General features: G+C 40.4%; 1 protein-coding gene across 2 annotated transcripts in view; it reads left to right on the top strand.

Moving 5' to 3' along the window:
- The window catches only part of EZR (ezrin), a 36,297-nt gene extending 9,460 nt beyond the window's left edge, over nt 1-26,837 (top strand). Inside the window, exons 3-14 of one of the 2 annotated variants that reach the window (XM_033144096.1) lie at nt 5,819-5,902; nt 10,855-10,950; nt 12,433-12,707; nt 12,855-12,938; nt 13,912-14,058; nt 17,692-17,788; nt 20,151-20,314; nt 21,528-21,658; nt 22,128-22,288; nt 23,662-23,754; nt 24,362-24,613; nt 25,398-26,837. In XM_033144096.1, coding sequence (XP_032999987.1) covers nt 5,819-5,902; nt 10,855-10,950; nt 12,433-12,707; nt 12,855-12,938; nt 13,912-14,058; nt 17,692-17,788; nt 20,151-20,314; nt 21,528-21,658; nt 22,128-22,288; nt 23,662-23,754; nt 24,362-24,613; nt 25,398-25,562 — 1,749 coding nt within the window. In that variant the 3' untranslated portion in view covers nt 25,563-26,837. Of the gene's footprint in view, nt 1-5,818; nt 5,903-10,854; nt 10,951-12,432; nt 12,708-12,854; nt 12,939-13,911; nt 14,059-17,691; nt 17,789-20,150; nt 20,315-21,527; nt 21,659-22,127; nt 22,289-23,661; nt 23,755-24,361; nt 24,614-25,397 lie in introns of those variants that run through there. The other variant, XM_033144097.1, reaches the window with a different exon arrangement.
- The last annotated feature ends 476 nt before the right edge of the window (nt 26,838-27,313 follow it).

Genomic DNA, 27,313 nt, shown 5'->3' with positions numbered 1-27,313 from the left:
CCCTGTGTAGTTCTGGGCTGCTTCATCACCGTTCTCCTGATCATTGCAACTCCACGAGATGAGATCTTGCATGGAGCCCCAGACCGAGGGAGGTTGACAGTTATTTTGTGTTTCTTCCATTTGCAAATTATTGCACCAGCTGTTGTCACCTTCTCACCAAGCTGCTTGGCAATAGTTTTGTAGCCCAGTCCAGGCTTGTGCAGGTCTACAGTCTTGTCCCTGACCTCCTTGGACAGCTTTTTGGTCTTGGTCATGGTGGCTACTTTGGAATCTGCTGGATTGCTTGCTTCTGTGGACAGGTGTCTTTTGTACAGGTACTGTAACAAGCTGGAGTTACAGGTAAGACCTCTCCCTTACAGCAGGTGCTTCTAATCTCAGCTCGTTACAGTGAAGATACCAGGTAGCGTGACATCATCTGGCTGGTTGATAGGGGATCAAATACTTATTTCACTCATTATAATGTACATCAATCTCTGACTTTTGTCTTCTGGGTTTCTGGGGTTTTTCCTGTTGTTGTTCTGTATCTCACAGCTACAATAAACCTACCATTAAAATTATGGATTGGTCATTTCATCGGGGGGGCAAACAGGCAAATTTAGCAGGGGATCAAATACTTTCCCCCCTCACTGTATCCAAAGATTTCTCCAAAAGATCATTGGATGAGAGTTCTTCAGTCCAGGTGAAAGGTAGTTAAAAAAAAGGTGTGTATATATATATATGTCTATATATATATGTGTGTGTGTGTGTGTGTGTGTGTAATATATATATATATATTTAAAAACACCCACTAACGGTGCCTCAGTCTTATATGAACTTTAGTTTATTGGCTCTCATGCAGTCCACTACTGAGGCAAGACAACTGTCCAGCACATCCACTGCCACTCCTGCAGATATAAAGGAGAAGCAGAGCTGTGTGTCATCAGCATATTGCTGACAACATACTCCAAAACTCCAGATGACCCCACTCAGTGGTTTTATGTGGATGTTAAATAGCATGGGGAATAAAATAGAAGTCTGAGGAACCCAACATTGAAGGCTCCATGGGGCCGAAGAGTGCCCTCCAAGCATCACCCTCCCGAAGCAGATTATTCTCTTTTTAGATGCCCAAAAGCATTTGATAATGTGGAGAAGCAGCATTTTAATTGTTTATTGAATCTTTTAAAATTAGCTATTTTACATGTTGGAATCTGTTTTCAGTAGGGGTCTTTTCAACAATCAGGGTTCCCCCCCCCCCTGGTTTCTGCTATACAGAAGGGCATGTCAAAGTTACTACTCTTCCTGTTATTATTTGTGCTTTCATTAGAGCCTTTGCCAATTGATAGTAGGAAGAACAAGTTGACATTTGCAATATAATGTTATCCCTAGTGTGTCTATGTTACCTGATCCTAAAGCTGATGGGGTTGAGGGGCAAAAAGTTCCAAAATAAAAATTAGAGTAAGGTTGTGGAAAATTCTGGCTTATTGACTGGGAAAAGAGTAAGAAAATTAGAAGGACAGCAGCTATTGTGTAAAATACTTTTTATTATTTATGAATATTGCCATTCAGGTTAATCTTTCTATCTTGGAAATGTATCTGAATTTTTTTTTTTAAATTAGATGGGCAAATCTGTCTCAACAGCTACTCTAGGAGGTTCTTTATCAAGTTAATAGAGGAGCCTAGGAGTTCTTCATATTTAAATGTACCATCAAGCAGTTGAACTTGCTTCAGTGTATGACTGGTTTCATCCATTTGAAAAGCAGAACATGGTTGGTTTATTTTTTAATGACTCAACTTGTTTGCTTTGGTTTCAAAAATGGATACGGCCCATGATGTGTTAAACCTGGATTCCATTATTGCCTTATTTACATTAGCGTTAACTTAGATCATAAGTTTAAGACTATCATGATTTACTTATCACTATTTATTGGTGTATCGGAAGATGTGTGCATGCACACGAAAGCTCATACCAATAACAAATTTAGTTGGTCTCTAAGGTGCTACTGGAAGGAATTTTTTATTTTTTTATTTTGTTTCAACTACGGCAGACCAACACGGCTACCTACCTGTAACTATGATTTACTTCTGTGCTATTAAAAAAACCAAGTCACAGAAGTTGTACAAAATCTTTGCAAACATTACAACATGGAAGCACATATTTAACTTTCTTGTACCAGGAGTAACGTAGAACTTGACTGAGGTTGGGGGCATTCAACAGAACTCCAGATACCCAGTAGAGGAGTGTGTGTTAGCTATAGGTGGCAGTGGTGAGATATCGGGCTGGAATCTCTTTATCTTGGCAGTGCTTCTCAAGTCATTCTTAGAAACCCTGAGTGATTCTGCCAGCCAACACAGTTAAAAGAAGCAGTGAAAAACAATGAAATATTGGATAATATCCTTCCTACACCCTCCTCCAAAGCACTGTCATTGGAAGTAAAAAGGATAAGAATTCCTTGGTTGGAAGCTACATTTTTTGTTACCAAAGTGTGTGTGCGCACACACTTTCTTCCTGCCTACCATTTCCTTTTATGGAGATAGGGGAAGAGTATCTATTTTTAAATGATGTTCTGTGTCCCTCCGAAGCAGCCTTTCTGAACCTGGTGCCTTCCAGACATCTGGCCTGCAACAACCATCAGTCCCAAGCAGCATGGTCCATGGTCAGGGATGATGAGAGTTGTAATTAAAATCATTTGGAGAGCACTACATTATAGAAATGTCCCTTGAAGCTTCAGGAGCGGCCTGGTTCACTTCAGACTGCTCTGGACAAGGTCTGAATCTCTGAATGTTGGTTTTGTCCAATTTTGTGGTCAAGCAATATCTGTAAGAATTTTCTCCATATGCGGAAGCCATTGTGAAGTGTTGTGTTGAGAACTGGTGACATGTGCTCTGTCTTGTAGCCATTATGTCCAGGAATAATACTGTGGTATTTATGATGTGGCTTGTAAGCTTTCTCCTGGGGTTCCCAGTTATCTTGCTATTCCATTTTCAAGGGATATTTGGAGGAGGTAATCACTGGTCTTCAGTTACAACTTTCCCCATCCTACCTTGTTCTTTGTACTGGTCTAAAGGGTCTTTGTTGATAGGCCCTATAAAGTTTAACCTTGGGATTTTTAGTTCCATTGAGAATGATGAAAGTTATATTCATTTATCTACCACACTAGTGGCCACAAAGGGTTCCTCCTGTTAACCTCCAACACATGTACCGGTATGTGGAACTTTTGGCCCTCTAGATAAATGTTGGTGAACTACAACTGCCATCAGTTCTAGACAGCATGGCCAATGGCCAGAGCTAATGGGAGTTCAGCAAAATCTGGAGGGCCAACTTTTCTCTATACCTACTCTAATGTATAGAAATCTGCTTTTGAAAACTGAGCAACCCTATCTATGGCAAAAAACAACACATGTTATGTCTATCAAGGTACTGCAGTTCATACATCATGCTTGCTTAAGGTAGCTGAGTATGTGATATTGTTTTGGAGTGCAGTAAATGAAACAATGACAAGCATCAGTATTCACCAATTCCGTGTCTTGCTTCTCCACTAGTTCCATTATTCCTTCTCCTAATAGCCAACAGTTCTTTAACCTGCTCTCAGAAGATGTTCCACATAATGTTCCTGACCTTGATGGACCTGCTGAAAGGCAACCTTTGGTGATCCTGAGATGCTTTTTTTATTATTATATTGTATATGCCTTTTTATTATTTATTAATTAAATTTGTATACTACCCTTCATCTGAAGATCACAAGGTTGTTCACAATATAAAAATACAAAATGAGAACACAAAATACGTAATAAAGCAGGAAAAAAAAACCTTCCCACAAATGCGTTTAAAAGCCATATAATGTTAATCAACCAAATGCCTGGTTGAAGAGAAACATTTTTGCCTGGAGTCTAAGGGACCAGGCCAGCCTTCTTGGGAAGAGCATTCCACAAGCGGGGAGCTACCATAGAAAAGACCTGTTCTTGAGTTGCCACTCTCTAGACCGGTGTTTCCCAACTGGGGGCCATATGACCTTCTGCCCCCCCCCAAAAAAAAAATTCCAAGGGGGCCATAGGTAGTTGCTAACTGCATTATTAATGTAACATCTAGTTTGACCATTTTAAAGCACATTTCGGATGGTCTGTATGTGTAGTGGGTTAATTGTGCATTTATAACTAATTTCTGAGGCTGGAAACATTACTGTTGTATTTATGATTTCAGGTTTAGCAGGTAAAGGCTTTTTATTACATAAAATGATGGAGTAAAAAGTTCAGCTAAGCAGGGTGTCTATACTCAGTCTCTTAAGGAAATGCATAGGTCTTTTGAACTTTCCTTAGTGGTTTAGTTCAAATTTGCTTTATGTGGGTATTGGTTTTCTCCAGGAAGTGTAAACAATATATGGGAGTTGCAGCTTTTGTGCTCTGTAAGGAATATGATTATGTGCATTCCTTAAGGAGAGGCTAGAAATAAATCTTATCAGACCTGATTATGTGGGGTTTGGAAGGAGGTTTTCTTAACTGAAACGCCTTTAAGATTTATATTGAGAAATGGTTTGCTAAAGCCTTTGGAATTCGTTGAATCCAGTCACTACACATTTCATGGATATCCTGGGATACACACACACACAGAGACCATATTGCTTAAAAATAGCCTTTGTTAAATTGTGGGGAAGTGGGTGTGTGCTTGGAATGAGGATTAGAAAAATCCAAACATTCTCTATCACTTCTCCACTCTTGGTTTGCCACACACTAAAGATTAGATATTGAGAATGCATAATTTGCAAGTATTCCTATAATAAACATTCTTTTTAATTTAGAATGCTCAGAATAAGAGTTCTGACCACAACTTTCTGATGTTTGAGAGTAATGAAAAACCAGTATGATTTATTCTACAGAGATATAGAACATTACAAGTGCTTGATTAACCCATTGTGTGCCATATTGTTTAGCATCCACTAACAACAGATTAGAACATTTATAGAGAGCAAGCTTATGAATGGATGTTGGCTACCATCTCTAAATGCAGTATTCATGTTCAGATACACTATATCTCTTAGATCCAAATACTAAGTACAAACTAGGGGCGGCCTTTACCTTTATACCCTTTGTGAGCTCTGTGTTGAAACAATAGGTTGGCCATTATGGAAAACAGAATTCTTGACTTAAGTGGGCTTTGACCTGATACAGTAATGATCATATTAACTTCTGACCCACTCGGCTCTTCTTATGTTAGATTGCCGAAACACAAGTTTCTCATGAACAGCATTAGCTATACAGAAATGTCAGTTGTCACCGTGCTATGTCCACAAACCTCTTTCTGCTTCAGCCATGCTCTTTTAAAAGAGGCAACATAACCGTATAGGGAGAATAATTAACATGCTTTTACCTCTTTAAAAACCCAGAATAACTCCAACTCTTAATATACCAGGGAGATATAATTTAAAAGCCTTCCCTTAATGTGGTCAATTCCTTGCCCTAATTCTAAAGCAATGTTAATTAAGATGTCAGGCTTCATACTAATAGCAGCCCTGGCTTTGCATAACACTATGCACTGGAAGAATGAACACTAAAATGTCATTTTACTTAACTAAAAAGCTCAATCCAATTCAAAGCCAGGAGCTGTAAAGCAAAGTAGAACACTCAGGATGTCTGGCAAATTACCTTGATGGACCAGCATCTTGAAATGTTTGCAGCACTTATGTGTTTAAACACTGGTGATTTTTTTTAAAAATTGTTTACTAGCACATGGCATCTTGAAACAGTATACACTTCAAATCCTGAACCACAGTTCTAAAATCTGTTATACAAATCACAGTGCACACTGGCTCTGTTTTCATATCCATTACTTTTATCTCTCTTCTAGGTCAATGTTCGAGTTACCACTATGGATGCAGAGCTGGAGTTTGCCATCCAGCCTAACACAACAGGCAAACAGCTTTTTGACCAGGTCAGTATATACAGTACTAGTGTGTAAGTTTTCATTTAAGTTTTCAGCAGGGAGGATGGATCACCTGAGACTTTTCCTTTGCTCAAGGAACCATTCACTGGGTGGCATATTGCAGATCTGCCTCTGTACAAATCAGCAATAGAAAGCTGATGTTCCTTTAAAAATCTTAAGTTTGCATGTGCCTGAAATCCTTAAGGAGAAGTAAAAGGATTTTCCACCTACTCTTCTGGACATAAAGAAAAGGGAGAAAACCCCAGCACTCTAGTAAAGTTGCTAAATCAAAATTTAATCAGTAAAGGAATATAGCAAAAAGTACTGTGTGTTCTGTGACCTTGCTGCGATTTAGGAAAAAAGGAAATCTGTAGTCTTCATTGAAGCTATGTTGCTCAGGTGTGAGGGGAAAGCCATCCACTTCTAAAATGGGTAGGAAAACACTGTGTCAAGATTGTTTATTTGCTACACACACACACAACTTTGTAATGTAACAGTACTCAGTTAATAAATGTTTTTAGATTAATTGGCTGCTAAATTATTTCTAGGTTCAAGTACAGGTTCTGTTACATTGAATCAACATGAGTAATTGTCGAAGTGTGTATTAATCATACTTAAACTGTTCAGCACCTGTCACTGCTGTGGGATTACCAAATGGGGAGAAGAAAATACCCTGTATTAAAGGGGATGTGGTAATGACTTAATGGAGCATATCCCAAAGAATATTGGAAAGGCTTTAATATGGTCAATCTGTATACTTTGGAAATGGGCTTCCATTTTGTCATTTCTGCTTAGTAAAGGTCACCACAGAATTTGCAACAGAAAAGCTATGCTATTCTGCCTTACTAGTTCCTTAAGGTTTATAAGATATGCTGTGTCTTTAAGGGATTTATCTGTTATTAGTGGCTGTTGTAAGAGAAATGAAAGACAATTGGGAATGATCAATAGAGTGTAAACATTCATAAATATGATGGATGATAGATAACCCACTCACCTTGTTACAGTGATTGAATACAGGTGTAGGTAATATTCCACCTGCATCCAGTTTGTCATTTATAGTGATATCCTCAGGCAGCAGGGCAATGACTGCAAGGCATTGGACCTATGCACATGTGGGCCTTTGGGTTAGAGAGTACAGTATAATGAAATATGTAGTACAGCAGAGGGTCTGTATATTTCTATTGTGAAGTCAGATAAAATTGTACACCATTGCAAATAATAAAATCCAGTTTTCCTCTAATATATCTTGCAAATTCCCATTTTATAATATTTTTTTACAACCAAGGAGGGAAAGCAATATTGCACCATCCATAGCTGTATATTAACTACAGTAAAGTTTTAACTATTTTTTTGAAGTTGTTAATAGGAAGAGAAAGAGGGTTTTGTTAATAAATAACAAATATAAGGGTTAGCAGTCACTTTTCTGCCAACGATTTAACTCTTTCACAAGCTTTATGTAAGAATATAGGATTCAAGAATTTAGCAAGTTTTCCTTACATAGAAGGGGGGTTGACTTGGTTCTGAGCATTTTATGAGGGAAATAATGTTGGAGGCTGTCAGTGCCACCGTTTCTCTTTGTCCAGGTTAGGAAGCTGACCAGGTAGTGCCCACTGCCTGCCTAATGCAGAGAAGTGCAAGGCAGGATTGTTTACAGGAATTGCAGATCGATAGTGGAATAACCCTCCTGGGTCAGAGGAAGGTTCATCAGTTCCCACATTCTGTCTCCCAGGGATGTAGAGCATGTGTCACATTGAGCGTCCTCACCTCAGGACCCGACTTTTGGATGTAAATTGCTTCCATACAACCGAGATTCCATTTAACAGTTAACATTTAACGCGGGTGGCGCTGTGGTCTAAACCACAGAGCCTAGGGCTTGCCAATCAGAAGGTCGGTGGTTCGAATCCCTGCGATGGGGTGAGCTCCCGTTGCTCGGTCCTAGTTCCTGCCCACCTAGCAGTTCGAAAGCACGTCAAAGTGCAAGTAGATAAATAGGGACCGCTCCGGCGGGAAGGCAAACGGCGTTTCTGTGCGCTGCTCTGGTTTGCCAGAAGCGGCTTTGTCATGCTGGGCACATGACCTGGAAGCTGTACGCCGGCTCCCTCAGCCAGTAAAGCGAGATGAGCTCCGCAACCCCAGAGTCAGACACGACTGGACCTAACAGTCAGGGGTCCCTTTACCTTTACCTTATTTAAAAGTAAACTATCAAGAATTAACCTTATCTAGTGTGGTAATTAATTCTTTGTTAGGTTTTGGATGGGAGAAAAAAACTTTCTTTTGTCTGACCTGAACCTGCTGTGGATCAGTGCCTTTGGATATTTATTTATTTCTCTCTCTCTCTCTCTCTCTCTCTCTCTCTCTGTGTGTGTGTGTGTGTGAGAGAGAGAGAGAGAGAGAGAGAGAGAGAGAGATTTTCTACCTCATGCTTCCCCACCCACATAGTTGTCTCTTTTCTAAACAAACAAAGCCCCAATGTTTTAATAATGGAATTGTCCTAAGGCCTTGCCAGTGGCCCAACTACAGCCCTGTACCCACGCAACCCTGACCCTGCATTTAAAAATAAGGTATTCTAGAACAGATGCCTGTGGAGGCCTGAGGAGACTTCTCTCTGTAGAAATGATGCAGTATGTACAACCAGAGCATAGTCCTTTTCCCTCCATAAAAGGGTCTCTTTCTTGGCTTTTTCCTTCCACACCATCACTGTGCTTTACGTGGGTATTTTCAGGATTTGGGTAGTATCAGTCTGTTTCTGCTGTTAGTAACATCAATAAGCCTGGAAACCTTGCCCGCCCCCCTAAAGATGTTGGGAGCAGCAGATAAGGATGAAGACATATGAACAGGCCTCAATTCCCAAATGAAATGTAATAAATGGAAAAAAGATTAAGTACCGCTGCCCTAAAGGGGGCAGATCTCTGAGGAAGTTGTCCTACAAGTGTTTGCCCCTTTGATCTATATTCATAACGAAGTCTATCCTGTCGGTTCATCCAGTGTGTTTAAAGCAATTATAGTGTTCATTAAATAATTTATCAGATCTGGAAAGAGCCAGACAACCCATGGTCCAGAAAGTCTCGCTAATTATACTCAAACTGTACTGGAGAATAGATTTAAATACAGCCCTGCAGAACATAAATTAACTTAGATTGGTACATTACTGAGGCTAAATACTGCAGTTTCCCTTGGTTGCAAAACTAGTTGTGAATGCATGAGACTCTCCTAGAATGTATAATTCCAAATGTTCATTTTATCTCTGGCACTGTTTTAGAGTGTTTTCTCCTATATTCAGTGTTTTTTACTGGCTTTAAAGATTGTATTGATAAGGATTCACATTGCCACCTTTTATTTCCTTGCTAGAAATATTTTTAGCAAATTCCATTTGTTGCTTCATTTAAAATATGTTTTGAGTATCAGAGTTGCGAAGCAACAAATCTGCACTATACTTTGCAAATTTGAGTGGCAAAATATGTGTGCATTCCTCTCCCACTATGTGTTCTGTACTCTTAATCTCAAGATTTTCCATAGCACGTAGTAAAGATTTGATACTTTTCCAGGTAAAATATGGAATGCTGCAAGAATTATGTGATAGAATTGTAATTAAACTGTGGTGCAAAATTTTTGTGTTACTTCACCTAATTCTTGGACATATTTTAGGGAATGAGGCATTTTGTTTTGTTTTGACACTTTGTTTAAAATAGTATTTGCATTTCAACTATTTCAGTAAGCAAACTGAGGTTGCATGAGGCTGGAAATTTTACTTAATTCCAAAAAGTCAAAACAATTATTCATTCTCTCTGATGCATTTCCAGACAGTAAAAGCATAGTTGGTCTTAAATAGGGCATCTTTCTTTTATCTTTCTATAAGCTCTTCCTTGATTTCCATTTTGTCTCCCATTAGTTGTCATTGATTTAATCTATTAGATTATCTGTCACTAATAATCTAATGCAGTTGAAGGAGACAATCCCCACAGTGTTAATTAAAGGCAAATGGCATAAATATGTCAATTGGCTATCAGGGCAACTAGTAGATCACAGTAAGAGTAAATCACTGCAGAAGGAATGCCATTTTAACATGTGGCTACTTTAAATCACTGTTACTATTTTATTATTGAAAATCACCCTGAAAATATATGTTGAAGTGTGGTATAGACACCTTAAAGCATCTTCCACCCCACAAAGCAGATGCTGCAGCTTCAGTGGTTTTTGAAATTTTGTAGTATTGTAGCTTTTTTTTAAAAAAAAAAAATCTATGTGATTGCTTTTGACTGGAGAGCAATTGCAGTTTTGCATGAGCTGATAGTTGTTACACTTGGCCGCTCATCTTGTTTAAATTCCAATATCAGAATTAATTACAGGAAGCTTTTATAGCTTTCAAGCAGCTTTGCAGTTTTTATTAAGGGAGGATCACATTTCAGAGATACAGCTCCTCCTAGCTGAGCCTTCTTTCTCTATCTGGGTCTCTTTGAACCATGAGACTCTTAAGAGAGACATCTAGCTGTGCTATTACTGATGAGAGCTAGTTATGCTATTACTGATGAGACTGCGCCAAGCCATTCTTAAATTTTGGAGTGCTTAAAAAAGAGAGCTGTAAATACCTATCGGTTTCATTGTCTGTTTTGCACACTGATTAATCTGACCTCTGATAATATGAGGCAGCAGGCAGCTGATCAGCATGTCTTTTGTTCAGCCTTTCAAACCAGCATTTTTACATGAAAAATCCTTACCAAGCATTTGCCACGTTCTCCCCTCAGCCTTTTGTTTCTTCCCTGTATTGAATGGGATCAAATTCAATGGGATCAAGTAGTCCTGGCAAAGCTGGCTTTTAGGGGGTCTTGAAATTTGAATCTTTTTCAGAGGGTGGAGTTGGCAGTCCACATATTCAGGTTTATGTGCTATGGCAAGAGTCTTAGAAAACATAGGTGTTTGACCTTTTTATTTGAACTCTTCTGGCCTCCCTTCTCATCTTTTAGGTGGTCAAGACGATAGGCTTACGCGAAGTCTGGTACTTTGGTCTTCAGTATGTGGATAACAAAGGATTCCCAACCTGGCTGAAGCTTGACAAAAAGGTAAATGAAATGAACTGAAATGGAAAATACAGCCACAGCTGTGCACAAGCCACCTTAGCTGCATCTCTGCATTACTTTAGTATACAAGGAGGGCACACAGATAATATTGAGAGTGTGAACTTGGTCGATATTAGTCTGCAATGGGACTTACAGTACAATGAGACATTCGGTTGGGCCTGGCAGACACTAGGGAGCCATCTGCATCAGGAGCTCAATCCAGTAAGCCCAGCAATTGCTGTGGTGACTTCCAGAGGTTAAAATGCTTAGTGTGGGAAACTCCATTTAAGAAAAAAGAGATGCAATGTGAAAACTATTCAGTCCTCTGGTGACTAACGGCCTGGCAAACAAGAGTTCTTGCTTAATTTCTGAATACTGACTGTTTGTACATAGTCTAGTCTCGGCTTGTCTGTTGCCTACTCCAAATAGCAGGCTATTGTGTTTATTTCAATTAGCGGAACTTCTCGGTATACATTGCTTAATCTCTGCAGGACTAGTTGCCAAATTGCCTAGAATAAATTGTTCTTGCAGATTAGTGAATTACCATGTGGAGACTAGTATAGACCTATTCCTTGTTCTAAAGCCTTCAGGATTTTTCAATAAAACAAGCCATGTGTGTGCCTGTGTTGTCATAGCTTTCTCTTTTCCAGCTTATGGTTGCTGTTACGGCTGATGCTTTGGTGAAAAATATGATAGCATTGTACTGCAGCTCTTTTCTGTCTGTGATAATTTATTTTTGTTACCATCCTAGCAAACATTCAGCATGAGCCATACATAATATTGATATACATTAGGAATGCTGATGCACTAATAATTTGGTCTGGCATTGTGTAATGAGCAAAGTGGCTGAAAGCATGCACTCATTACTTCATCATACATATAAGCATCTATTTATTTAATAAATTGTGCTCTGTTTTTTTCACCATGCATCTCAAAGCTGCTTAAGAAAAGGCAAAACATGCATACTGTAGTTGCATCCAGATAGTTACTATGAGGCTGCCCTTTGACTTAAATAAATGAAGAGCCCCGATCAAAAGTAGCACCAAAGAATAGAGTAGAGAGTAGGATGTGAAGAGCAAAATCACCTCTTGGCAAGTGAGAAGCCTTATGGTCACAATGCTAAGGACAGTGTTCAGCTGAATAATTGTAGAATGACACCTGCTTGTGCAACTGGAATCCAGCGTCACCGTCACCCCATGCCATGCTTAGTTACACTCCAAAGGGATAAGGGAAACCACAGAACAAATTTAGGAGGGGTGTGGGGTAGAGGAAGGAGTCCTGTTGTGCAAGAAAAAGTTTTCCGGCTCACACAAGGAGCTATTTAGAGTTTCTATGCAACTCTAAGGCTGACAGCCAAAAGACTTAACATTTCTGAACACGTTGTTCAAAGTTAATAGTCAACAATAACTTGCTAACATTCAATTGTGTTTTAACACGCTGCTCGTGTTTTGCTGCTGCTCCCTCCTTGCCCCCTCTCCATTTCAGGTCTCTGCTCAAGAGGTCAGGAAAGAGAACCCTCTGCAGTTCAAATTCCGTGCCAAGTTCTACCCTGAAGATGTATCTGAGGAGCTGATCCAGGACATCACACAGAAGCTGTTCTTCCTGCAGGTGAAAGAAGGAATCCTTAGTGATGAAATCTATTGCCCACCTGAAACTGCAGTCCTCCTTGGGTCTTACGCTGTGCAAGCCAAATATGGAGACTACAATAAAGAGCTGCACAAGCCTGGATACCTCAGTTCTGAACGCCTCATTCCCCAAAGGTGAGAACGTCTCATGGAAAACTTAGGGACAGGGCTTCTCTGGGGAATTTTAAGTTCATTCTTTAAAACTAGACGTACACAAGTTTACACTAGAGCTTACGACTTTCTCACCTCATGGGTTTTCTTTTTGTTTTTTTGTATATTTAGAGTAATGGACCAACATAAACTCTCTAGAGAACAGTGGGAAGAACGGATCCAGGTCTGGCATGCTGAACATGGTGGAATGCTCAAGTGAGTTATGGCACTGAAGGGGTCTGTCTGTTTTCTTGGGCCCACATTTTGCATTCCCATTCCTCACCAGCTCTTAGATGAAAGGTAACTCTGTAGCAAAGAACTTCAACAGGTTCTTTACATATATCTTGCTCTGGCCCATCATCTTCTCTGCATTCCTGATACATAATTGTCTGTGTATGTAGAAATTCCCATGCTGGGCACAATGTGTGGGTGAAGCACAACATGATAGACTGGAATTTTTGAAATGCTCTTGAAAGTACACAGGTGGGGCTACATTCAATGAGTGTGTAAGCAAACATGGCCCATTCATGTGTAGTGTTCAACGAGTGTAGTGTCTGTGTACCTGTGCATACAATAGAGATGAATTGTACAAATCAACAAGTGCACACTCCTCCACCCAAACACTTGTGTACAGGTAGTTTGTATCTGTGTTCAGTGTAACTTCTGAACAAGCTTATAGGCAAAAACTTTAGAGGATTAGCAAAGCTGGAAATTTATTTATGGAAGTATTTCTATTGTACTGTATCATAAAATATCAAGGCGGTGTACAACAATAAAAAAGCCATCAAAAACAGTAGAAAAAAATAATTGTAGTGAGTGGCTAGTTAAAAAGCTGTGAAGGCCTGTTGGCATAAAGATGTCTTCAAGGGATGCCTGGAAATCAGAAGGGAAGGATGGCAGCCCATCACTGCTGGAAGAGTGTTCCACAGCATGGCATCAGCAATACTAAATGTCCAACTTCTAGTTAAGGCCAGTTGGGCCTCTGCTGTAACCCGGGTACAACAGCTCTCATGTTGGACAAGAAATAAGTAATATTGTAATCATTTTGTAGTAAGATGGCATTTCTGTTAATCTCCTCCTGTTACCCCAATGAGTGCATTTATTTTTCCACTGGCACAAAGGTTTTGCATCAGTCTTAAAAGAGAAACATCACCTAACATTTCCTCCATATAATTTCCTTGTCAACCAGAGAGAATGCCATGCTGGAATACCTGAAGATTGCCCAGGATCTGGAGATGTATGGAATCAACTACTTTGAAATCAAGAATAAGAAAGGGACCGATCTCTGGCTGGGAGTAGATGCACTTGGGCTGAACATTTATGAGAAGGACGACAAGTAAGCGGATGTTTTATTATTCCTTTGAGGTTGAAGAGCAGGCATTAGTGCCAGAGAGTTCTCTCGTTATCTGTGCTTTGTATTTTTATGGCAGCCTTATCAAAGCAAGTCACCTTGGTGCACTGAATGTGGTTGTGCTGGGAAACACGTGGCCCCAAAGTGACGTGCCTTTACTATCTCCAAACTGCGACCTGTTTCCCCCTTAACTCATATACTAGCCCTTTAGAAGGGCAGGCAGGGGTCAAACAGAATAATCCATTATATGGTTTAAAGGTAAGCCATATACCAGATACTAATGATAGGGCTGGCAGAAACTTGGATCCAACTTCATCAAAACATTCTGCCCAAGCAGAATTAATTGGGAAGAAATCAACATTGCGCTTTGGCAGTCATTCTGTCAGGGCAAGCATTTTGGCTTGTCAGATGGAATGATTCCCCCTTCACCTTCTCCTGTGCTGTGTTTCACAGGTTCTCCTGAACCCCCAGAGCCAATTTTGAGGTTTGGGGAGAAGGGGGAAAGCCCCATTGTGCAAATTAAGTTATTGCATTCATTAGTTGAATCCTGCCCATTATTTCTTAACTGATCGCTGGTAGGTGTCTACCAACATCTGAAGCAGACAGGACTCTAGGGCCATTCAGAGCCAGGGACTTGGGTTAGAGCCAAAGGATGATAGAAAATGGGTTATTTACACATAGTACCTCCATGGGCAGGTGCAAAAAGGGAGATGGATCTGTGCCTTCAGTTCTTTGGTAGAAAGGGGAATTTCTTCAACCCAACAGAGGTGCAGGAGCCCTATCCTCTTTTACACTGAGCCACTCTACCTCTGGGGGGTTTAAGTAATCAGCTGGCCTTTCCTGTATTACCTGGTATGTTGGCTGCAGGTGGAGTATGGCAAACTGAAATCCACTTCCTTGCCCACCCAGGTCTCCTGCAGAAGTGAGGCTTCTTAGCTGTAGTATACAATATATTCAAGTCGGGGAGAGCATTTTAACTCACTTTTGTTAGTGGCTGGCTCCAGCTGTGAGCCATTTGTGCGCACCAGTCCTTAGATGGCGAGGTTGGAGTCAAACTGGAAGCAAATTACGGTAGGTTGTGTCCTCTGCCATACACAGATTTGTAGCTGATCCTCTTTCAATTAGGTAGCTATGAGATCTCTAGTTTTGGAAGAAGGGTGGGGAAACAGCAGATTGGTAATCAGGGAGCAAGAGAGAAGAAACTTAATGGGGACAAAATGTAAAAGCAAACTAGTCCTATTGATGTGCAGCAGAGTTAAAAGATATGAGTTTGGAAGTATCTGAAATAAGGAACATACCTTTTTGCCAGTACTAACTTTGCTTTGTCCTCTCTGCTCAAGGTAAACCATAAGCCCATATAACTAGAGATGTTCAAGCAGTTTATGGGAAAAGGATAGAATCATAGCTGTCAACCTTCCCCTTTTTTGCGGGAAATTCCCATACTTATAGCATTGGAAAAAAGGGAAAAGGTTGACAGCTATGGATATAATAGGCCTTCATGTTGATTTTAAATGAAATAGTCTTGGGATGGTAGAGTAGGAGAGAGGTTTTTCTGAAATGCTAAGGTGCACCATCACCCAGAAAACAAGGAGTGTCACTCTAGGTATTGCATGAGTGATACTACTTCTAGTTTTAGTGTAGCCATAGTCACTCAAACAGGTTTTGCAAGCTATCGACGCTTCAGAAAGGAAACTTCGCCTCTGAAGGAAAATGAGGGGAGGGGCAAACATGCATAGCAAAGTAAGCCCTGGGACACCTGAAAATTAATTCATAACCTTCATGATATGAAGAGGCTGGATCCCACCCTCTCGTGTTTATGCAGTTAGATATCTCAGTTTGCTTAAATGTTGCACGTAAAGGGCTGAAGGTAGGAATGGCCAGGTAGGAAAAAAGAGAAGGGGCCCTTGCACATTTTATTAGTTGTTTAGAACAATCTTCTCCAACCTGGTGCACTTCAGATATTTTGGACTACAACATTGGGAAGGCAACAGGTTGGGGGAAGTCTGATGTAGAAAAGGAATTTCAGCAGGTTTAGCTTGCATAGCTTGTCATGCCTGTTGGAATTTCCTCTTCTACACAACTGTGTCAGAACCCAGTCCTCTTCCTTTTTTTTTCCTTTCCTTTTTTGCATCTGGCCACCTTAGCTGCAGGGCAGAATAGGGCAGAACCACACCTGTGGCTAATAGAGCTTAACATATAAATATTCGTGCCACTGCTTTTCATAATGAAAACAAAATTATAGTTCTTCACGTAATTATTGTGTTGGTGTTTTAAAGTGGCAGACAGAAGGGAAACATTAAATTTTAGTGTTACGGTTATAATTTTATAGATTGTCCTTCTAGAGATGGGATTGAACGGAGAGAGCATGTTGGCACCTTTCATCATAAGAGATATGATATACACCTATATAAAGTAAATGGGTATTAACATACCTAGTGGATTTTAATAGTTTTGCTTTGCTTTAAAGCGGAAATTGTGATAGTCTGCCATTAACTGGAAGTGAATTTTTGACATGAATAAAACCTGTATAGAAATGAATTGATGGGCAAAGTGCAACTAAGCTTCCATAAGATAGATTCTTTGGTTCTTTTCAATCCGCTTGTATCAGGAGGACAGAAAATTTAGGATAGTTGAACACACAGCAACCCCAGAAAAAGCAATGCATTAAAGCACCAGTGAAAAAGCACTAAAAAAAAAAGGATGCAGATTTACATAAAGTTTGCTATGCAAATTTGCATAAATATACTTTCAGAAATAATTGCCTCTCACCCTAACGGGGAACAAGACTATGGCCATGTGACCTGCATGTTCTGCAGGTGTGAACCCTGCATGGGCAAATTCAAAGCGACTGTTGCTGCTCACACCTTCATATGGTTATTTATATTTTCACCAGATTTGGACAGGACAGCCTTTCAGACAGAGGACTGTCCTCTCTAAAGTAGGACACATGGCTGCCCAACTATCCCAAGAGGCAAAACTCAAGTCACAAAAACCAGGCAAAAGTCAACCACCCCAAAATACCCAAACAATAGCACATCTCAGGAAACAGGCAAATCTCTACCCGCAAAGGGGGAAAGGCAGCACACAGGTGTGCATACACACAACAAAACAAAAGGCATTCTGCACGCAATCGTGTAAGCATCAGTAGGATCCCTTTCCTTCTTAATTAAAAAAAAGGTGTCGCAAGAAAGACCCTAGCTGACCAGCCCCTCCATTCTTTTGTTGAGAGGAAGTCTTTGGTCTTAACCTGGGCTCCAAAGGCATTCTGAGGAAAGGAGACGAAGAGGGAAAGAGATGGAAGGTCTGAACTTCTGTTTTCTAGCCAGCCTAGCACTGCCCAAGTTAAAAGAAGAAAAAGAAATAAAGGGAGGGGCAAGCGACCTCCAGCTGAGAGTGACATAATATCTGTGGGGCCCCAGATCTAAGAAAAATTAATATCCAGGTTTAGAACTACAGGCCCCAGCCCTGAGATGAAATTGAAAAATGGTTTGCTTTTACGTACCCGTAAAAGAGATCCGACCCCTTTTTATATTTAGCATACTCACATTCAAGACAATTTATGTGTATAATCAATGTATCTTCTTAAAAAACAAAACCATAATAATTTTGTGCTTGCAGATTAACTCCCAAGATTGGCTTCCCTTGGAGTGAGATCAGAAACATCTCTTTCAATGACAAGAAGTTTGTCATAAAACCAATTGACAAGAAAGCCCCCGTAAGTATAGCCGATGACGAGAATTGCTGCCAAATTGAGAATGTTAACTTCCATCTTTACTCCGATACTTTTTATGCTCAATAGCTCAGTTGTGGATTGTATGTGTCAGCAATCCACCAGTACTTCAGCTCATAGGTATTAAATTCCTTATTAAAGGATCAAAAGAAATGGTGGCATAAAAGATAACATTGACCTAATAGAAAATTTTTGCCGTTCAGTTGTGTCCCCTCCCCTCTTTAATATTTTCTCAAAAACGTTCTTTGTGACCTTTATCTGTAGTATGTACTTCAGAGACCACAGGAGCAATGGCTCATTAACTCTTCCCAGCAACAACTCAGATTACTGTTTCCTGTATCTGATGGAAAGATTTCCTCCTGAGGCTTCTAAATAGCTCACCCCATAGACCACTTGCTGTAAATAATTTGTATTTGCTAATTGCCTTCCCCCCCCCCCCCGGCCCTGTAAATACCCCTCCAGTGTATTGGTGAGAAGGCTTGGTGAATGATGCTGCCTCCCCTCCAGACTCTCGCTGCCTTGCTACACTGAAAGCCTTTATTTCCATGAGATAAATCTGGTTGATGACAATGAATTCATGAAACACTCCTTTATTCTTGTGTGCATAAGCTTCCCATGCCAGATAGTTGTTCGTTATGTTGCAATTTACATACAAAATATTTGTGAATCTTGGGCATATCCGGTCTTGTACAAACTAGGATGCACTTTTAAAATGAGATTTTTCATGAGGTTATTACAGAAATTAGTGTATCCCAGGGAAGGGCATTGTGACTATTCTTAAAAATTTTGAACACACAAAATGCTTCGCAGTCTTTGTGATATGCAGTGAGCACTAGCAGGGTTCTCCTGTTGGCAATTGTAGAGGGAGAAAAGCCTTTGTGTGTGCAGGGCACTGGATCACAACCCACATGTATCTTGGGAAAGTGGGTCCAGAAATTCAAGGGTTCTCATTCCTTTTACTTAAAAAGAACTGCTATTAAAAGTCAATTTCATACACAGTAATCTACATAAAAGGACACTCTCTCAAATGAAATGCACATGTCTTTATAGCCATGATCAAAGCTCAATGAATGTCTTTTCTCATGAGCATAATAGTCTGTGAAAACCTTGGTAACAAAAGAACTCTCAACCATTACTGCACTATTTATCCTATTAGGAGTGGGAATTGAGAAAATGTGCAGTATAGGCATCCAGTTCAGAGAAACTCTGAAGACATGGTGACCTCTGTGCTTTTAAAAGAAACATAACACTGCTTTGGATGATTAAGGCATGCCTTCTGTTAAGATAATAGAAGCTTGGAATTATTAGGAAACTAAGAGCCATTGAGGTATAGGAATTGGACTGAGGAAGTTGGACCTCTTCTCATGAGGTGGCCAAAGTACTGGAGCCTCAGCTTCAGGATCTGTCCTTCCAGCGAGCACTCAGGGCTGATTTCTTTAAGGATGGATAGGCTTGATTTTCTTGCAGTCCATGGGACTCTCAAGAGTCACTATCTACCTCAGCCTAAATTGCCTCACAAGGCTGTTAGGCTAAAGGGGGATTTTAATTCTCATTACTGTGAGGTCCTGACATACAAGTATGATAAATAGCAAGAAAATGTAACTTTGCAGTTCAGTAGAACTGGCAAGATGCAGGTTTGTGTCAAGTTTACTATGGTGAAACAGCAGTGAAGTAACTTGTTTCAATAAAAGCGGAGTGTCGGTAAAAAATAAATGTGATAAAAGTTATCTCCAAAGTATAGGACACCATTTTGTTTAAACACTTTTCATAGCTTTGAAGTACACAGTCAGGGGAAAAGGCAAAGTAGTAGTATTGATGATGATGATGATGATGATGATGATAAACACTGTTTTAAAGCTGGTTTGGTCCAGTTATTTGACAAAATGTTATCATTTCAGTCTACATCCCATGCTGAGTACATTAATTGGTGCAGCATATCACTTCAGATTAATAGGAAGATTAAAGTATACATCTCATTGACACACTTAAAAAGAAACAAACCAGAGTTATTGACACTTCTATTGTATTGATTTTCTTAACTTTAAATTCCATTTCCATAGTAGCATCAAAATCTCTAGTCTGCTTTTTCTTCCCCTGAATTCTCTTTTCTTTTCTCTCAATATTTGGGCCTTGGCTCATCATCCTAAAGCTTCACATCATGTGTAAGTTTCAGGAAAAGAACAAGGCCCCATACAATTAAAAAACATAAGCTGTTGTAATACGATGCTACCTGTGTTTTCCATAACAAAGAACTAAGGACTGAGTGAGTGGGGAAGATAATGCTTGTGAGAAGCCCAAATAGATGTTGTTGTTTTTACTTACTTTCCCCCCTTCCTCCTTCTGCCAGGACTTTGTGTTTTATGCTCCTCGTCTAAGAATTAACAAGAGGATCCTGCAGCTGTGCATGGGAAATCACGAGCTGTACATGCGCCGTAGGAAACCTGACACCATTGAGGTCCAACAGATGAAAGCCCAGGCCCGTGAAGAGAAGCACCAGAAGCAGCTAGAAAGGTGCCCATTGTGGTGGTGGGAAGGGTGTGGTTCACTTGAATGGAGAAAGTGGCTGGACCTAATCTGTTGTCTTCAATAAAACTTGGCAGAGGTAGAGATTGGTGGTGAGGGTAAAATGCCACCAATGCAAGGGTAGAAATCTAGAGAACTCAGTTTTTCTTACTAAATGTAGGCATACACACTTAGCTAAGAAAAGGTGACATAAAGCAATAGGTAACTATTTAAAGAAATTGTTGTATTGCTTTATTTTGTAAGCCGCCTTAGGTGCTTTTCCAAAAAGGCCATACAGTGGTACCTCGGGTTACGTCTGCTTCGGGTTGCGTTTTCGGGTTATGAACCCCGCAAATCCAGAAGTGAATTTGCAGCGCGGACGCTTTTGTGCATGTCCACGCGGTCTGCACATGCGCAGAAGCGTTCGCGCATGCACAGAAGCACGGTGTCGCTCTTTGCACATGCGCAAAATGGACACTTGGGTTATGTACTTTACAGGGTGCGAACGGCACCCCGCAACAGATCGGGTACGTAACCCGAGGTACCACTGTATATAAATGCAGTAAATGACTATTAAAATAAATAATATTGGATCACAATAGAACTGTGATGTCCAGCATTTTGTATTCCATATCAAGATGTTCCTGAGATCCATTTTAATCAATCTTAACCACTATAATGCAGTAATATGGCAACTAAGCAGAACCAAACCAGGGAACTCATACTCTTGAAATCTCTATTCTTCCTCCTTTATGAAGGCTTCTTTGGATAAACAACACTCATTATCAGTTTAGCAATTAAGCCTGTAGCATATTCTATGTTGCACTAGTGCTGCCTACCACGCTCCCCCAAATAAACTCAAAGATGCATGGAGTCATCCCTATAATGTGATGCATACCCAGAATGGAGCTAACAGAAGTAATATCTACAGTGGGTAAAGCCTGGCGAGCAGCTAAATTCCCTAATTCTGTCTGGCACAGCTCCATACTTTGTAATTTCTTCCTAGTTTCTTACTTTGAGAGCTTGTGACACCTGATTGTTGCCGCCTCCCTGGATGCAGCCACAGGAGTGTTTGAATGCCATATTTTCATCAAGCTTCTGTCATTGTAGAAAATCACAGAAGAGAAAAGCTTTTCACCCCAGCACAGGATAGTTGTGTAGGGGTAAGCAGGCTTGTAACCTCCAGAGTTCTGAAGCAAACTTATGTTTCTATCCATTACAGACAACAGCTAGAAAATGAAAAGAAGAAGAGAGAGACAATTGAGAAGGAGAAAGAGCAGATGCTAAGGGAGAAGGAAGAACTAATGATGAGACTGCAGGAGTATGAACTGAAGACACAGAAAGCAGAAAAAGGTACAATTTGCCTTCATTAAACAGGCATCCGGAACCCATGGTTCCACCACTTCCTCACATTCTCAGCCTAAACTGCCTGCATTGGCGGATGTTTTCTCAGCAGACCAGCCGTGAGATCTGATGCAGTGCACTGTAGCTTCCTTTACACCCTGATCTGGCTGAGCCAATATCTCTGAACAAGATTATGAAATTTAAATGCATAACATCCCACTGCCCTCCCTTTATCCTGTATCAATCCAATGCTTTAGAATCCATACTTTTCCTGCATCCTTGTAAGCAGCATAATGCAAAGCTATACCTATTAAGCTTCAAAGAAGAATGTTTTACATATTGATAAGACCTTGGAATTGTCTTGGCATTCAGAAAGCAAGCTCCTCTTTGTCATATGCACCAAATTTGCTAAGGATTTTTATAAGGCTGGAGTTTACAGAAACACAACTTTTTATTGTGTGGCTTTTTTCCGTTCCAGAGCTCTCAGACCAAATCCAAAAAGCCAGGGAGCTTGAAGATGAAAGGAAAAGGGCTCAGGAGGAAGCTGAGCGTCTAGAGAATGAGCGCTTAGCTGCTCTACAAGCCAAGGAAGAACTGGAGAAGCAAGCAGCCGACCAGATGAAGAGTCAGGAGCAGCTGGTACGCATCAAAGGCACTTGGGAGATAAACTCTGGCAATTATATAAATAGTAGCAAACGAGTTTGGCTAAATGCTACATGGGGGGGGGGGGAGAAAAAGTTTCTGACCAAAGCAAAGCAAATCCTACAATATAGGAGAAATTAATACATGACTGAGAGAGTCTGTATTTCTGAGCAGTGAGTCTTGAGAATGAAGGGGGAAATCAAGATACTGTACAGTATGGATATTTGTTTTTCATGGAATTCGTGTCCTTCCTTGCCACTCAAAGCAAATTGTAGCATGTATACAGTAGAGTAATATGGGGAAGCATTATAACCAGAAGACCAAAACATTCAAGCAGAAAACAAGCCCAGTGTTTAAGAGACAGGACAAAGTGATCTCACAAAACAAAATCCATAATCTGGGCATTACCGTGGTGAAATCTCCCTCCCTGTTACCTCTAGCTACACATCAGCTGGTAGTGAGATATGCAACAGGCCCTAATAGTAAGTTAAATCCTGCTGGAGCATCAGGCCAAAGGGCACCCGATCCATCATCCTGTTCTCACAGTGGCCAGCCAGATGCATATGGGTGGCCAGCAAGCAAAATCTGAGTGCAATAGCAGTCCTCCTCCACTGTGCACAGGCATATTGATCATAGCCATTGTTGCTGTTTTTATTTACTTACTATTTAAGGCATTTGTATGCTGCTCAATCATTAGCACTTCTAGGGGTATGCATAAAAATAAACCATACAGGGAAAAATAAAAATTCATAAAACCCAATGGAAACCTGAAAGGCAACCTTAAAATGTCTACAGGAATAAGAAAGTCTTTGTCATATGCCTGACAAAGAGTGCTTGTCTAATCTCAGGTGAAAGGGCCCATAACATTAAACACAACTTCTAGTAGTTGAGTTGTGCATCTAAGCTATTGAGGGGGCACCAATAGATCACCCCAAAGATCTCAGTGATATAAGGGATCAGGCAGGCATTAGGAAATCATGATCCCAGATTGTTAGCTAGTAGACATTCATAGCACTATCTTCTTAAATACATCCAAGTTGGTGGCCCTCTACATAAGGTTGTCCCTCTCCAGCCAACTGAAGGGCACTGGCAGAATCATATTGGAGATAAATACCCTTGCAGTATTGTAGCTCTAAACCACTTGAGACTTTAGGGACATAACCAGAATCTTAAATTGAACAGGAGTGGAATAGCATGCCTCCCTAGAGCTGGTTCCAGCTAACACTATTGCAATGGCATGTATTACCTGATTTTTCATCAGGAGAACAGCATCATCCAAAATGGGTTGCTTCCCTGTCTCTAGATCTTACTGACCAATAGTACTTCCATCTTCTCCGGATTATGTTAAAATGCTTTTCTCTGTCAAACAGGCTACAGAGCTTGCCGAATACACAGCCAGGATTGCACTGCTGGAAGAGGCAAGGAAACGCAAGGAGAACGAGGTAGAAGAGTGGCAGCACAGGGTAAGCGCAAAGTTTCTTTATAGCTTCGTATTAAGTCTCTTCATCCTCCAAGGGTTTAGCAGTTTTAGGCCTGCCTTGGAACTTTCATTGCCATTCATCTGAGAGTGTGGGCTACACAGTTCTTTAGAACAGTAGTTTTTGCTACTCTTCCAGCCCTAGAAGCGTATGATGGGATTGTGTGGGGTAGGGCCATATTGTTTATTTAAGATATTTGTATAATGCTTCTGAGGTGCTTGTCTCAAAAATGGTTTGTATAAAAATGTTTAAACAATAAGCATTTGTAAAATTGCTTTATTTATAAAATAGTTTATAAATAGCCTTCTACAATCCATCTCAAACCAGTGTGTACAACTTAACATGGGGTTTTAGAAATTAAAACCAAAGCCTTGGTACTTGGGCTGCTAGCTTGTTACTAGCCAGTTCACCTCTTTTAGGAGAAGTGTATTATGTCTGATATAGGGCATTCCACTGAGTAACCTCACTGCAGCCTTCTGTACCACTTGTGACTTACAGACCAACCTAAGAAGAGTGCTCCTCATTCTGTACCCACCGGAATCCTAGTAAAAGGTATTTTGTCTAAATTTTCTTTCTGGTTCCATTACTATAGGCTATAGAAGCCCAAGAAGATCTCGTAAAAACAAAAGAGGAGCTGCACTTGGTGATGACTGCTCCACCTCCTCCACCCCCACCTGTGTATGAGCCAGTGAACTACCATGTCCACGACAACCTTCAGGACGAAGGAACTGAGTCCTCTGGCTACAGCGCAGAATTCTCCAGTGAAGGGATCTTGGACGATCGTAATGAAGAAAAGCGTATCACTGAAGCTGAAAAGAATGAGCGTGTACAAAAGCAGCTGAAGGTAAGATACACCTAGATCAGTTTCACATGACTGAGATGACTGCCACTCTTCATGGTTGATGATTTTGTGTGAAATGGGGCTTCAGTCCCAGTGTTTCCATCTAAAGCCATATGGTAGCCACTTCATGAAACTGATTGTGTGAATCAGTAGCCACCCAGTTTGTGCTCAGCAGCATCCATGTTGCCCAAACTATCATATGCAGCTGTCCTGCAGAAGATGCCATGTTCAGTCCCTGGCATCTCCATGCAGGACTGGGAGAGACTTTTGCCTTGAATGCTGGAGAGCTGCTGCCAGTCAGTGCAGACAAACTGAGCTAGATGGACTGAGTGGACTCACTCAATAGAAGGCAGCTTCCTTGGTTGGTTGTTCCAAAGAGTTGAGAGATGTTTATATCTGCTTCTTTCACTGCCCTTGTACTGAATGCTGAACCTGTTAAATGCAGACGCTAATAAATGTACCAGGAAGCTCATATGGTACATTTCATTTAATTATGGGTCATTGTTGTAGGCCCCAGTTGCCTATATAAGGAAGCCTGGCATGGCTAGGATTGGAAGAAATCCAGAATCTTCTAAACTGCCCCCAGGCTCTTATTTTTCTACACTCCTCTTGTTGTACCACTTCTATTTGTTCTATTACAAGAAACACCGTGGCAAAGATTTTCATATCCTGGCTTCCAAGGAATAGAAGGACTGAGGAATGATGTTCACTTATGGTCTTGTGTGCTACCTTATATTCCCCCAAGTATTTGTATGTCTCTGTAACTCGTGTGTTTTAAATATTGCAGACGCTGACTGATGAACTAGCCCAGGCCAGAGATGAGAACAAGAAGACACAAAACGACCTCATTCACACAGAGAACATGCGGCAAGGACGAGACAAGTACAAGACACTCAGGCAGATCCGACAAGGCAACACCAAGCAAAGAATTGATGAGTTTGAAGCTATGTAAATGCATACAGCAAGACTCTGGGAAAGGCAGGTTGTCAATGCTGACCTTTTCTTTCTGAAGGGTCCCTGAACAGTCATACCAAAAAAATTAATAATCCCCTAACCCTCACACCTGTCAGATGCTACCTGATTTTAGCTTAATACAACATCAGTTTTAAGCATACAAGGATAGCCACCACAAGGTTTTCAGTCAAGACTTGGTGAAATTTGGTCCTATGCTAGTGCCAAAAGGCTTGTCAGAATTGCTTCTTTTCCATGTTACTATTGTGCTGCTTGTTACACTGCTTGTCTGCACCCATTTCTATAGTGTGGTAGGTATGTCCAGATTGGGGGATCAACCTACTAGTTTGCTGCACCAGGTTGTTTCTTAAGCAGCACAGACAATTCAGGGTTGTAAAGATCTTCATGGCGTCCATCTCTCTCTCTCTCCCCCCCCCCTTACACTGTTGACATTTCTACAGTGGTGACAAGTAGTAAGTCTGAGGAAGCTTATTAATTTCACTGTTGTATTGGAGAAGTTCCCACAGTGATCATTCAGAAGCTATGCATTACAGGCACACTTGGATGCTCTTACATAACAGATAGGCAGGGATATTGTTGGCCTTCAATGTTATTGAAGTGTGGTACTCCAGCTTAACCAATCAGCTGTAGTGTAGTATTTATATATACCTATGTTAAAGATGCAAGTGACAGATATAATTCTAGTTTGAAAAGGGAGGATAAAAGTTTTTTGCTTTGTATATTTTGTTACTACTTTCAGACTTAATATGAAAAGATAATAATGTAAAAAATAGACAATAATTTCTAGTCTCTGAAGCCAAGGCAGTGTAGGAAACTATTTTGATCTAGAAAACATTTGTAAAGATGATTTTTTTTTTACTTTAAAGCAAATTGTGATAACATGGCTGTGATTCAGTATATACAATTTCACTGTACCTATTTTTTTCTAACAAATTTTCTAATTTTTTTAAAATGATATAGTTTCAGACTCCAACCATGAAGGGACTTGGTCAGCTTATTTTCTCTATTAAAGAGAATTTCTATGGATTTCTTCTACCACTGTGTCCATGTTAACTTCCACCCCTGAAACAATCCCACCTCAGGCTTTGGAAATCTGCTAGAATGTCAAGTGAACAATACATTGTTAGCTCTGCTCGACACGTAACTCCCTATGCTGCTTTATACTCAAAGACGTTTTAACCGTTGTCTCCTGATAACAGTGTTGTGGGATTTGTTTGTGTAATTCACCAACAAATAAAAAAAAATCTGCAAGGCAGCATGTGTTTGAAGTTCTGTGTGATTTCCCCCCCCCCCCTTAAAATACTTTCTATTCCTGCCATCAACAATATTTGAAAAATTAATGGATGGTATTGGTAAATAAAACAGCTCATCTAGTCACTCTATAGAAGGAAGTTGAGATCTAATGTAGTGTAAGTGAACGCCCACATGTGCAATGGGTTGTCTTCCACATATCCCCATAGTAAGCTCCAGAGGTTCAGACAGGGCGTGTGCAGAGACCTGGAGGTGGGAGAAGAGAAATCAGAAGCTCCATTGTAGATGCTTGTTGTGCAAGCAGACTTGCTTCACTGGAAACAGATGAAACAAAGGAAGAACAGAAATCATTGTAGTGATTGTATTATTTTATTATATGACTGATATTTCCCTCACCCTCCATTTTATCACAATAAATTAAATCCCTTGCATCTAAGGGTTAAAATACCCTTAGATTTCCTTAGACACTAGGGAGCAGGT

The sequence above is a fragment of the Lacerta agilis genome, chromosome 3, assembly GCF_009819535.1.
Source record: "Lacerta agilis isolate rLacAgi1 chromosome 3, rLacAgi1.pri, whole genome shotgun sequence".
NCBI classification, from domain to species: domain Eukaryota; kingdom Metazoa; phylum Chordata; class Lepidosauria; order Squamata; family Lacertidae; genus Lacerta; species Lacerta agilis.
This window is presented reverse-complemented; position numbering and strand designations above follow the sequence as displayed.